The 12,500-nt window shown below is 46.3% G+C and overlaps 1 protein-coding gene across 1 annotated transcript in view; it reads right to left on the bottom strand.

Annotated features, from left to right (window-relative positions):
• The window catches only part of LOC125243561 (vacuolar protein sorting-associated protein 13B-like), a 115,421-nt gene that overhangs the window by 92,525 nt on the left and 10,396 nt on the right, over positions 1-12,500 (bottom strand). The window contains 13 exon segments of the mRNA XM_048153301.1: positions 1,571-1,695; positions 1,777-1,971; positions 2,057-2,223; positions 2,318-2,509; positions 7,245-7,284; positions 7,286-7,330; positions 7,734-7,871; positions 7,951-8,073; positions 8,165-8,260; positions 8,341-8,594; positions 8,884-9,046; positions 9,131-9,312; positions 10,976-11,143. Coding sequence (XP_048009258.1) covers positions 1,571-1,695; positions 1,777-1,971; positions 2,057-2,223; positions 2,318-2,509; positions 7,245-7,284; positions 7,286-7,330; positions 7,734-7,871; positions 7,951-8,073; positions 8,165-8,260; positions 8,341-8,594; positions 8,884-9,046; positions 9,131-9,312; positions 10,976-11,143 — 1,888 coding nt within the window.

The raw sequence follows: 12,500 nt of genomic DNA, 5'->3' as shown, positions 1-12,500 counted from the left end.
ACACACACACACACACTCACTCTCTCTCTCTCTCTCACACACACACACACACTCACTCTCTCTCACACACACACACGTTTGTTTTGCTATCTCAGTGAGGTCTCTCCATAGACTTAATGGTTTTTATACTGTACAAACTGTATTTTCTCTCCCCCTAAACCTAACCCATCACAGGAAACTGTGCACACTTTTACTTTCTCACAAAAACTCATTCTGTTTGATTTATAAGCCTTTTGAAAAGTGGAGACATGGAGTAATGTTCTCATAAGTCACCTCTTCTTGTAATACCTATGTCATTATGCACGCTCACGCTCATGTCGTTCCACACCCGTAAGACCTTCGTTCATCTTCAGAACACAAATTAAGATATTTTTGATGAAATCCGATGGCTCAGTGAGGCCTGCATAGCCAGCAATGACATTTCCTCTCTCAAGATCCATTAATGTACTAAAAACATATTTAAATCAGTTCATGTGAGTACAGTGGTTCAATATTAATATTATAAATAATAATATTATATTATGAATCTTTTGTGTCAAATCAGCGGTTCGGCGCGCCAAAATCATGTGATTTCAGCAGTTTGGCAGTTTGACACGCGATCCGAATCATGATTCGACACAAAAGATTCATAACGCTCCGAAGCTTCCTGAAGCAGTGTTTTGAAATCGGCCATCACTAAATAAGTCGTTATTTTGTTTTTTTGGCGCACCAAAAATATTCTCGTGGCTTTATAATATTAATATTGAACCACTGTACTCACATGACCTGATTTAAATATGTTTTTAGTACATTAATGGATCTTGAGAGAGGAAATGTCATTGCTGGCTATGCAGGCCTCACTGAGCCATCGGATTTCATCAAAAATATCTTAATTTGTGTTCTGAAGATGAACGAAGGTCTTACGGGTGTGGAACGGACATGAGGGTGAAGTAATTAATGACATTATTTTCATTTCTTGGGTGAACTAACCCTTTAAGCATAACGAGCAGAAGCAGATTCAGATTGATGACAAGAGCATGATGGGATATTCAGAAACAACAGCAGTGATGCTGCGTCACACACACACAGGAACGAGCTGAACGCAGCTCCAGCTTTAACACCGTTCTGGTGCGTCTCATGTGACGTCCTGCGAACCCCTTCAACTGTTAGAAAGTGAGCGCAGCAGCGTGTGATGTGGCCTTGATCGCTGCCGGCGGTAGAGCTCTGCGCTCCTCATGTGCTGAAACAGGTTTAGCAGCAGCGCTGCTGCGTCTCATTACCGCGTCTCTCACACACTAAAGCAGCTGCAGAAACGGGCCGCTCGACCCGCCGGGCTCCGGGGAGTTCTTTAAATGAAGGGTGATCGGTACCGTGTGAGCCGCCTCACCTCCGGCCAACACACACACACTCACACACAGCGTTAATGGCTCTCATTCACACACTCAGACTCTCAGCTAATGACAGGATATTTATTACCCTCCACTGACACACTCATCTAAGCGCTTTACCCACCGGAGTGTGTGTGTGTGTGTGTGTGTGTGTGTGTGTGTGTGTGTGTGTGTGTGTGTGTGTGTGTGTGAGTGTGTCTCACCAGTATGCAGGCAAACAGAGCTGCTTCCCATAGAGAGCAGTACTGAAAGAAGGAATGATGGGAATGAGTGGCTGTAACGCCCCCTCTGAGTCGATTACAGTCAGACCCGCCTGAAGCTCAAAGACCTGAAAGAGAAACAGAGTCTTGAATCCTGCTGAATGTTTTTAATCTGAGCCTTCAGAGCAGAACGTGATGTGTGTGTGTACCTTCAGGTAGCAGTGTGTGTAGCAGTGGTGCAGGAGTGTGTCTGACGGCTGGTTCAGGCTGCTGGCTGTACGTGTCACTTCCTCTTCATACATGGGCACAGAATGCTCAAACGTGACGCGCTCGAACTGCAGCTGCAGCGCAGGCAGAGGACGCAAGAGCTGGAACTGCGGGACAGACGTCTGCGCAGTCGAGACCTAACAGAAACACACACACGCATGCGGTAGTACTCGTGCACACACAGGTGAGGCAGGTGTGTGTGTGAGTGTGTGTGACGTTCACCTTGTGTCCCAGTAGAGCAGGAAGGATGAGGTGCAGGAGGTTGTATTCCGCGGCAGGGACCGTGACCGTCGCTCTCATCAGCATCACGCTGGTCTGACGGGTGGGAATAAACTCCTCCAGCGCTGAAACCTGCTCCGGCACCACAGACACACACTCCTCCACAACATCTGACACACACACGGACACACAAAAGAGTCATTACTCAGATCAGAACGACTGGATCTCACCGGAAGCGATTAATGATGTCCGTGCGTGTTTTACCCGGCTGTGGTTTGCAGTAGGGCTGGTACTCGTGGTCCAGCGTGCAAGCGGCCATCTTCAGGATCCGGTGGACGGCACTGCTGTGGAGCTGCACGTCTAACGGACCGACCACAATCCTCTTCACCGACGTCTCCTGCACCAGCGGCGGCTCGTCTTTACGCAGCGCAGGAAAATCCTGCAGCCCCACGCAAACTGGAGCACAAAACAACCACTAACGATGTTACGAATTTATCTTGTGCATACAATTGGATTATTGTATAAAACATGTACGATTAAAGCAGTTTCCATCTCATGTGTGCAAGAGAACAAAATCATCACTATTAATAAAAATGTACGTTTCTGTAATCGGGCTCTCAGAGCATCAGACGAAACACAATAAACGCTGTCATGTGATCTTGTGTCCGGATACTGGTGTTTGTGAGACGCTTCTGGAGGGAATTAAACCAAATCATTCTGATGACAGACTTTCAGAACCACCAAACCAACATTTGAGATGCTGCGATGCGATTGGTCCACTGGTTAGTCCAGTTATCCAATCACAGCCTCTGCTGAGCCAAAGTCACATGAGGTTTTTGTTTTTATTGGGGAAATGTGTTTCCTTCTTCTCGGATAAAACATGTGGATGGAAACACAGCTAGAGACACACTGACAGATGAGATCGCCTGTTCGACTGCTGAATCTCAGGGCTGGATTATGGGCCGTTTGGGCGATTAATGGACATAAAGGAAGAGGAACATCAGGACCCTCAACTCCACACACACACACACACACACACACACACACACACACACAGTGAAAACGAATGACTCCAGGTCACTTTGTTGCTGCAAATCGTTGTCGTTGTGAACGCACCTTTAACAGGACGACAGATTTACAGCCGCTCACACACACAGCTATCAAAGATCACTATTCCAAATGTTCCAAAGCACATCACGATTACACACACACACACACACACACACACACACACACACACACACACAGCTGCGTGTGCAATAAAAGCAGATCACTGAAGGGAACGTGGGAGTCCCGTTACTGCGGCTGGAGGGACGGAGGAGAGGGAAAAAGAGTTCACGAGCTGCTCAAATTCCCTCCTGATTTGTGGAGATTAAAAGTGCAGCGAGCGATGTCACTTCCTCTTCCCATTTAGGCTGGGCTGGATTAAGTCTAATATCAAACATCTGGAAGCTCGCAGCGCTGCTGAAGGACACAGAGAGGGAAATTAGCCGGATTTAAAGCATTAGAGGAGATCCGCGCCTCAGCGCTGCAGTTATTATGAGAGAGAGCGCGCCGCAGGTTTGAGTTTCGTTTATGTAGCGCTAGCGCTCTGATGTGGACGAGGGTCGCGGGTTCGAGTCTCCGAGGGCAGACGCGCTCTGACTCATACGACATTCCAAACGGAAGGCGTCATTTCAGCTTCGCTGGAGGAGCGACACTCATCCGCACCTCAGAAAGCAGCCTGAAGGCCAAAGCTGACGAGATCTGTGTTTGCTTTACGCTGAGATCGCTATCTGGACAGAACAGGAGACTCTTTCCAACAGATTGCACAAAATACAAAGATATTCGGACAGTGTTTTATCAGAAAGTAGTGCACACACACACACACACACACACACACACACACACACACACACGTGAAACACTCTCAAACAATGAACAACCGCCGCTCCCGTCAGAGCTCAAGCACTGCTGTGTGTCTGCAGCACAATGATGTTTCCCTCATATTTAGCTAAACTGTATAACCTATACAGTGGCAGAATCTGTGAAAATGTGAATAATTTGAACAAAATGAGAGAGATCATACAAAATGCATGTTATTTTTTATTTAGTTCTGTCCTGAGTAAGATATTTTACATAAAAGATGTTTACATATAATCCACAAGACAAAAAAATAGCTGAATTTATTAAAATAACCCCATTCATAAATATGTTAACCATTGATTCTCAGTACTGTGTGTGGTCACCTGATGATCCACGACTGTTTGTGTGTTTTGTGATGGTTGTTCATGAGTCTCTTGTTTGTCCTGAGCAGTTAAACTGAGCTCTGTTCTTCAGAAAAATCCTCCTGCATCTTTTGCATATTTGAACCCTTTCCAGCAGTGACTGAATGATTTTGAGATCCGTCTTTTCACACTGAGGACGACTGAGGGACTCAAACTCAACTATTAAAAAAGGTTCAAACATTCACTGATGCTCCAGAAGGAAACACGATGCATTTTAAGATTCGGGGGTGAAAACTTTTGAACAGGTTGAAGAGGCCCAAATTTGTCTTATTTTGTTTAAATATCATTGTTTTTCATTTAGTACTACCCATCGGAAGCTACAGAAGATACTTGCATGTTTCCCGGAAGACAATTTACCTTGATCTTCAAATTCAAAAGTGTTCACCCCCCGACTCTCAATGCATCGTGTTTCCTTCTGGAGCACCAGTGAATGTTTGAACCTTTTTTAATAGTTGTGTTTGAGTCCCTCAGTTGTCTTTTATGTAAAATATCTTACTCAGGACAGAACTAAATAAAAAATAACACACATTTTGTATGATCTCTCTTATTTTGTTAAAATTATTCACATTTTCACACATTCTGCAAGGGGTTCCCAAACTTTCACAATACCACTGTATTACTTCTTGATACTGTTATTTAAATTTCTTAATATTTTGCACTATATTTTTATTTTTTTATTTCATTTTACTTAATTTTGCACAAATTTATCTTCGTAAACATTAAGTACTTTGTACTAGTTTTATGTTATTAGGGGTTTAAACGCGTAGCTTGAAATTTCCAAGGATCAGCATTCTTCCCTAAACGTGATCAGACAGACCAAACCGTGACTTTGAGGGCTGGTAGTGCTCAAACCGCCTACAACGTCACCAAGGCTCGCCCCAATTGGCCTGAGGGGGGCGCTACAGCGGTCAAAAGTACGAAATTGGCGTAGACTCAAGTGTCTTATACCATTGGAATAATTGGCTCAGATTGGCTCAGATTGGCTCACATTCACTCAGATTCGCTCAGATTCGCTCAGATTCCTTCAGATTCCTTCAGATTCCTTCAGATTCCTTCAGATTCGCTCAGATTCGCTCAGATTCAGATTCGCTCAGATTCCTTCAGATTCGCTCACATTCGCTCACATTCGCTCACATTCGCTCCGATTCACTCCGATTCACTCCGATTCGCTCACATTCGCTCAGATTTGCTCACATTCACTCAGATTCGCTCAGATTCGCTCAGATTCCTTCAGATTCGCTCACATTCGCTCACATTCGCTCAGATTCGCTCACATTCACTCAGATTCGCTCAGATTCGCTCAGATTCCTCAGATTCGCTCAGATTCGCTCAGATTCGCTCACATTCACTCAGATTCGCTCAGATTCGCTCAGATTCCTTCAGATTCGCTCAGATTCCTTCAGATTCGCTCAGATTCGCTCAGATTCGCTCAGATTCCCTCTGATTGGCTCACATTCGCTCACATTCGCTCAGATTCCCTCTGATTGGCTCACATTCGCTCAGATTCACTCAGATTCACTCAGATTCACTCAGATTCCCTCACATTCACTCCGATTCACTCCGATTCACTCATCGTTCTAGCAAAATTTTCAGGTATTTTGGATTTTTCTTAAAAAACCTACTTTTACGAACTAGGTTTTTGGCCCAATCTGAACCAAACCAGAGCAGCGAGATTCTCCAGAATATCAAAAATTATCAAACAAAAGTTGACATTTTCGATTCACGGTCCCTAAGGCGACATTCGAAGTGGGCGGAGCCACTTTTAATAAAATGGCTATAACTCGTGAACGGAATGAGATATTTTCACCAAACTCAGCACACTGATGTAAGAGATCAATCTGTGGTCACGTGAAAAAGGACGTGGCATCTGGCGAAAAACACATGAAAATGGCTATAACTACTTCACCGTCATTCCTATTGACTTGAAAATTGGCATGCAGCGTCTTCATCCGAGGTGCCATGGCCGTCTATGAGGACACTGACACATCTCGAAATACATGTCCGCCATCGGCCAATGAAGTTTGAGCAGCTATCAGACAAGGTTAACGGAGGCCGATCGGAACGAAACTTGCTGGGCCTGCTTGACTCACGGCCCTAGAGGCTTGTGAGAAATTTGAAAGAAATTAGCCACCGGGGGCGCCTTCGCGTTTTTCACATATGTAAAGGATTGTGTATCACGCAATTTTTCACACACACCCACGACACCACATGGTACAACTCCTTATTCTGAGCAACTATGCCTCTAGGACCACCGCTGTCCATCTAATCGTTCGTTAAATATTAACGATTATTTCAAAAAACAACTTTGGCGAACTAGTCCTAGATTTTTGGCTCAACCTCGATAACTTTAAAAAAGCTTTATAAACCATATATTTCCTATGATAAATTGCCGTTATTGGCTGTAAATGGTCTTTTCCGTGTATGATCGAGATGGTTAAAGGCTTGCTAAATAGAACAAAATACCTTTTTACGAATGTGCTTAAAGGTCTTAAAGGGCTTTAACCCTGATAATTGCTGCTCGCAGCTATATGTACTTTACATTGCTTTTTCTTGTCATTCTTCTCTTGCGAATTGGAAACAACAGCAGACACTGTTATTATTCAACAACAACAACATCCCATTATTTATACAAAAATATCCAGATTTTAGATAGATAGATAGATAGAAAGAAAGAAAGAAAGATATGGTCAGATGATAGACACCTTGGACAAAATGTAACTGGTTCTAAATATTCAGAATAAACCATATCTTGGTTCAGAATCTTTACCCTTAAAACTGACAACTAATTAATCCAAACTAGAACAGGAAGAGCAGCATGACAGGTGAAGGTGAGCGAGAGGACAGCAGTTATCAGTGTGTCACTCCGAACGCCTCCTCAGGCTGACAGAGAGAGAGAGAGAGAGAGAGAGAGAGAGAGACGGTACCTCTGCTGCTGTTCTCCATTGTGTACAGATAATCCATGTAAGAAGGCGCCGTACCGCTGCAGCCCCACATGCTCCGTGTACGTCTCCTGTGAACACAGATTCACTCTGAACCTTCACTAACCACAGAGCGATCAGCAGCGGCACAAAAACACACTGGTCTACAAACACTATCAGTGTTTACAGCATTACTGCAACTGTTTATGATTAGAAACAGCAGATGATCTACATCATCAGGCCAGAGACCAGAAACATCATGATCTGCTTTGATAGAATATATTTACATTGACATTTATTTATCTGGCAGAAGCTTTTATCCAAAGCGCTGCACAGAGTCAATGAGTTCACTGCTGCTGGAGCTCCAGGAAAGTTAAAAGAGCGTTTCATCGAGCGTTCAGACAGTACAGGATCATGGGATTGATGTGCTGGTCAGATGAAGTCTGACTGAACATAAAGACAGACACACAAACATGATGAAGATGACGCTCATACCCTGTGAAGGTTCCCATCCAGTATGAATTCTGCACGGACTCCGTTGTTCTCGGGGCTGCGGTAGTCGAAGAGCGAGTTGGTCAGGTACGTCATGCCCTTAACGCTCAGCGTGTCGCCGCAGCGGAAGAACACGGCATCCTACGGCAGCAAACACACACTCAACATCACCACATGATGAGGATGGAGCTGTGAGGCTGTATGTGTGTGTGTCAATTACCTCCTCTTTTCTGTTCATGTTCTCTTCAAAATCACGAATCCCCATGATGCCCTTCAGACACACGGCACGACAACCCACGACTCCCACCTGACAGTCAAAGAACGGCTCGCCCATCATCAGAGCCTGAAGCACAAACACACACACAGACGAGAGCTCGGTGAGCGCAGGAGGAGATCTGGAGCTGACGACGGGCTCGTGCGTGTCTCTCTCTCACCTCCACCGTGATTCCCTCCTGCTCCACACTCAGAACCTCCCGGGACTTCAGCTTCTGCGGACTGTAGTAACTGCTCTCAGAGCAGCTCTCCGTGAGCTACAGACAAAACCAGACCAGATATAAAAACCCTTTCTATCCTTATCATGGGAAGTAGTTTGGCAGTATTTTTCTCTTACCTTAAAGGTGACGGAGGCTTTAGTGCAGTAGAAGCCGACGGACACTACAGGGTCTCTGGGGGACTTGTGCAGGGGCCGGGCAGCACCAGCCTCCTGTGACTCTGTGTAGAAGCCCGACTCGCTCTCACCCTCCTCATCCTCTGCACTCACGATGGCTGGGACGAAGGACCAGGCCCACGACATCCAGCCTTGATCTTCATCCTCGCCCTGATAGTACTGACCTGTCAGAGACGCTTCGGATCCGTCCATCAGACCTGCAGGAGACAGCGGGATCAGCTGATGTCAGATCTATGGAATCTCACTGCAAGCGTCAGACTCTTCTCAGAGTTTCTGACATGTTTTAATTAAATCTCTCACTCAGTCTTTGTTTCTGTCCTGAGAAGCTTTAAGACCTAAAGTCAAGACATGTCTGCTTTATTTCTACAGCGCTTTACACAATACAGACAGTTTCAAAGCAGCTTCACAGTAATAAACACAAAAATAACAGAATCAATGAATCAAACCCACATTCATGTGAACAGGTGAAGAGAGACAGAGACTCACCGGGGACGCTCTCTCGAAGCGAGCCGCTCTCTTCTCTCTCGACGTCTCGATGGACGCCCATCTCGCCGTAATACAGTGCAACACCCAACTCCATCAGCCGGATGAACATGGGCAGCTGCTGGTCCGTCAGAGAGAGTTTCAGACTCTCCACCATCGTGTGAACCTGAACACACACACACAGAAACAACAGTGACGCACGAGGTGAACGCAAACGCCATCCTGACACACAACAGACACGCTCTCTCACTTTAATGACGGCAGGGATTTTGGCGTTGATGTTGTCGTAGGTGAAATGAAGACGAGTTCTGAAGGAACATTTGTAGAGCAGCGGGTCCTGATAAAACTCGATCTTCCCACTCGCGTTACGTTTATCCAAACACACGGTGCAGTCGGAAAAATTGATAACCTTCCTCAGGACCAGTTCAGGAGCTACAGAGAGACAGAGAGAAGCAGAAGGACAGTGAATGTTGGTTGGCAGCAGTTCATCATGTTTATTAGCTGCTTTTTACACCGTGACGCAGCACAGCAGCAGCCGACTCTAAGAGGCACTTAGTTTCTGAATGAGAGTCAAAGGTCAATGTGTGTGTAAGTCTGTCTATGAGAAACAGAAACAGATCTCTTCTGACTTTTCAGAGTTTCAGGAGCTTTGAGAATGTTTACATTGCAGTTTGTTAAAATAATGATTCATTAGCGCCACTCCTGCACATGAATTTAATTTGTGACATTTCTAAGGGAAGTTTATAAAGCAGAACTGTAAACTCAACTAAACCTAAACTAACCTTAAATCCTAAAACCCCCAGCATGCCTGATCCCATTCCATCCAAACCCAACCAGCCCTAATACACCCCAAACAGCCCAACACTAGCCCATTAAAACCAATCACAACCCCTGCACTAATGCTCCCAAACACATACTCTTACAACCCAAACTACCCAGCACTAACCAACCCCCCAAACTCACCAGCACTAACCAACCCCCCAAACTCACCCGGCACTAACTACCCGGCACTAACCAACCCCCCAAACTCACCAGCACTAACCAACCCCCGAAAATCACCAGCACTAACTACCCGGCACTAACCAACCCCCCAAACTCACCAGCACTAACAACCCCCAAACTCACCCGGCACTAACTACCCGGCACTAACCAACCCCCAAACTCACCCGGCACTAACTACCCGGCACTAACCAACCCCCCAAACTCACCAGCACTAACCAACCCCCCAAACTCACCCGGCACTAACTACCCGGCACTAACCAACCCCCCAAACTCACCCGGCACTAACTACCCGCACTAACCAACCCCCCAAACTCACCCAGCACTAACCAACCCCCCAAACTCAACCAGCACTAACCAACCCCCCAAACTCACCAGCACTAACCAACCCCCAAACTCACCAGGACTAACCAACCCCCAAACTCACCCGGCACTAACCAACCCCCAAACTCACCCAGGATTAACCAACCCCCAAACTCACCAGCACTAACTACCGGCACTAACCAACCCCCCCAAACTCACCCAGGATTAACCAACCCCCAAACTCACCCAGGACTAACCAACCCCCAAACTCACCCGGCACTAACCAACCCCCCAAACTCATCCGGCACTAACCAACCCCAAACTCACCCAGGATTAACCAACCCCCAAACTCACCCAGGATTAACCAACCCCCCAAACTCACCCGGCACTAACCAACCCCCAAACTCACCAGCACTAACTACCCGGCACTAACCAACCCCCCAAACTCACCCAGATTAACCAACCCCCAAACTCACCCAGGACTAACCAACCCCCAAACTCACCCGGCACTAACCAACCCCCCAAACTCATCCGGCACTAACCAACCCCCCAAACTCACCCAGGATTAACCAACCCCCAAACTCACCCAGGACTAACCAACCCCCCAAACTCATCCGCACTAACCAACCCCCAAACTCACCCAGGATTAACCAACCCCCAAACTCACCCAGGATTAACCAACCCCCAAACTCACCCAGGACTAACCAACCCCCAAACTCACCAGGATTAACCAACCCCCCAAACTCACCAGCACTAACTCAACACTCATTCACATGCTTGAACTCAGACTCACCGATGATGTCCATGAACGCTCGGTCCCACAGGTCGTCCACCGTGTAGCACTCCGCAGACGTGATGTTGACCGACAGCACAATGTCATCTTCCACATACTTCAGAATCAGATTATTCACCACGATATTGACATTATTCACCACTCGCCGAATCAGACTCTGTACATACCCTACAGACAGACAGACAGAAGGAAAACTCAAACACCGAATGGGTTCCTGCTTTCACAAACAACTAGATGGAGAATTTTAAAATAATTGGATGTGGCATCAAAAAAATACAGCCCAAGATCCTGAAAAAACGGTGACAGTCTGATGCATGTGTACATTATTTCCCCTTCATACTGGAATAGAAATTATTTATTTAGACCATCGGCATGTCAGGCTTTTTGTAGCTCCACACAAAAGACTTCAAACATCCGTAAATCAAAACCACGTCTAAACCATCGCTGTCACTTGGTCAGCAGCATGCAAAACAAAACTCTTATTCTAAAGAGTTATGTTTTCAATCAACGTGACAAAACTACAACATCCCATCATAGTGCCCGGATTCAGCGGGAGCTCGCCGAGTCCTGCGCTCTCACAAACGCTCAATAAATCACTTTTACACGCGTCTGCTCCCTGTTAATCACACTGAGGATGTTCTAGTTCTGTTGCGTCTCTCACCTGCAAAAACTAAACACTTCAGGATTAGTTAACCGCAGCAGCCATTACAGCAAACTCACTGATATTCCATTAATTGTGCAGCCCCAGTGTACATACATCAACAATTAAACAACTGTACGCGCGTGTGTGTGTGTGTGTGTGTGTGTGTGTGTACGGAGCTGCTCACGACCAGAAGCTCCAGCTGAACAGTGTCCATGCTGTAAGGTCATTACTCAACAAAGCACCAAAGTACTGAAAACATTACAAACCAGAGAGTTTCAGTAATAAAATATTAAAATATACAGCAGTAAATGGTCATAACCGCAGGACCAATGGCATTATTCAGGCCTGCTGAACGCTCGCGGTCCCACTTCAACTTATAAAACTTTAATGCTTTTTCCTTGTTGTCCAACTCAAATGTTTGTCTTCCTGTGCGAGTGGCGCGGTGTTTTATTAATGAGCTCTGGAGCGCCGCGGATCATAATCCGACAAACTCAAAGTCTCGCGATCAGGTGAAGAACAAACAAGTGTTTTACGGCACCAGCGAGGGAATCGCAGTCGCTGTATCGTCCGCAGTTGTGCTTCATTTCCTGCGGGCATCGCTCATGTGAGCGTCTGTGTGCGGTCCACGCTTGCGCCCGTGATGGTTTGCGTGCTGGTCTGAATGTGTCAGCCGTGGGTGTGTGTTAAACACGCGGGTCAGCGGCGGGTCTGTGTGTGTGTGTGTGTGTGTAGCACCTGCGTTCACAGTCATAAAGTCATTCCCTGTTAGTGCTCTCTGGATCCAATTTCAGCCAGCGGAGCGGCCGACTTTCCCTCCGTCCGCCCTTCATTTCTCTATAAACTATTGCTTCAGCTGCACCTGTGCTGCGGCCCGTGGGGACG

This window comes from Megalobrama amblycephala, linkage group LG13, assembly GCF_018812025.1.
Source record: "Megalobrama amblycephala isolate DHTTF-2021 linkage group LG13, ASM1881202v1, whole genome shotgun sequence".
Lineage (NCBI taxonomy): Eukaryota > Metazoa > Chordata > Actinopteri > Cypriniformes > Xenocyprididae > Megalobrama > Megalobrama amblycephala.
The sequence above is the reverse complement of the archived record's forward strand: the minus strand, read 5'-3'. Positions and strand labels throughout refer to the sequence as shown.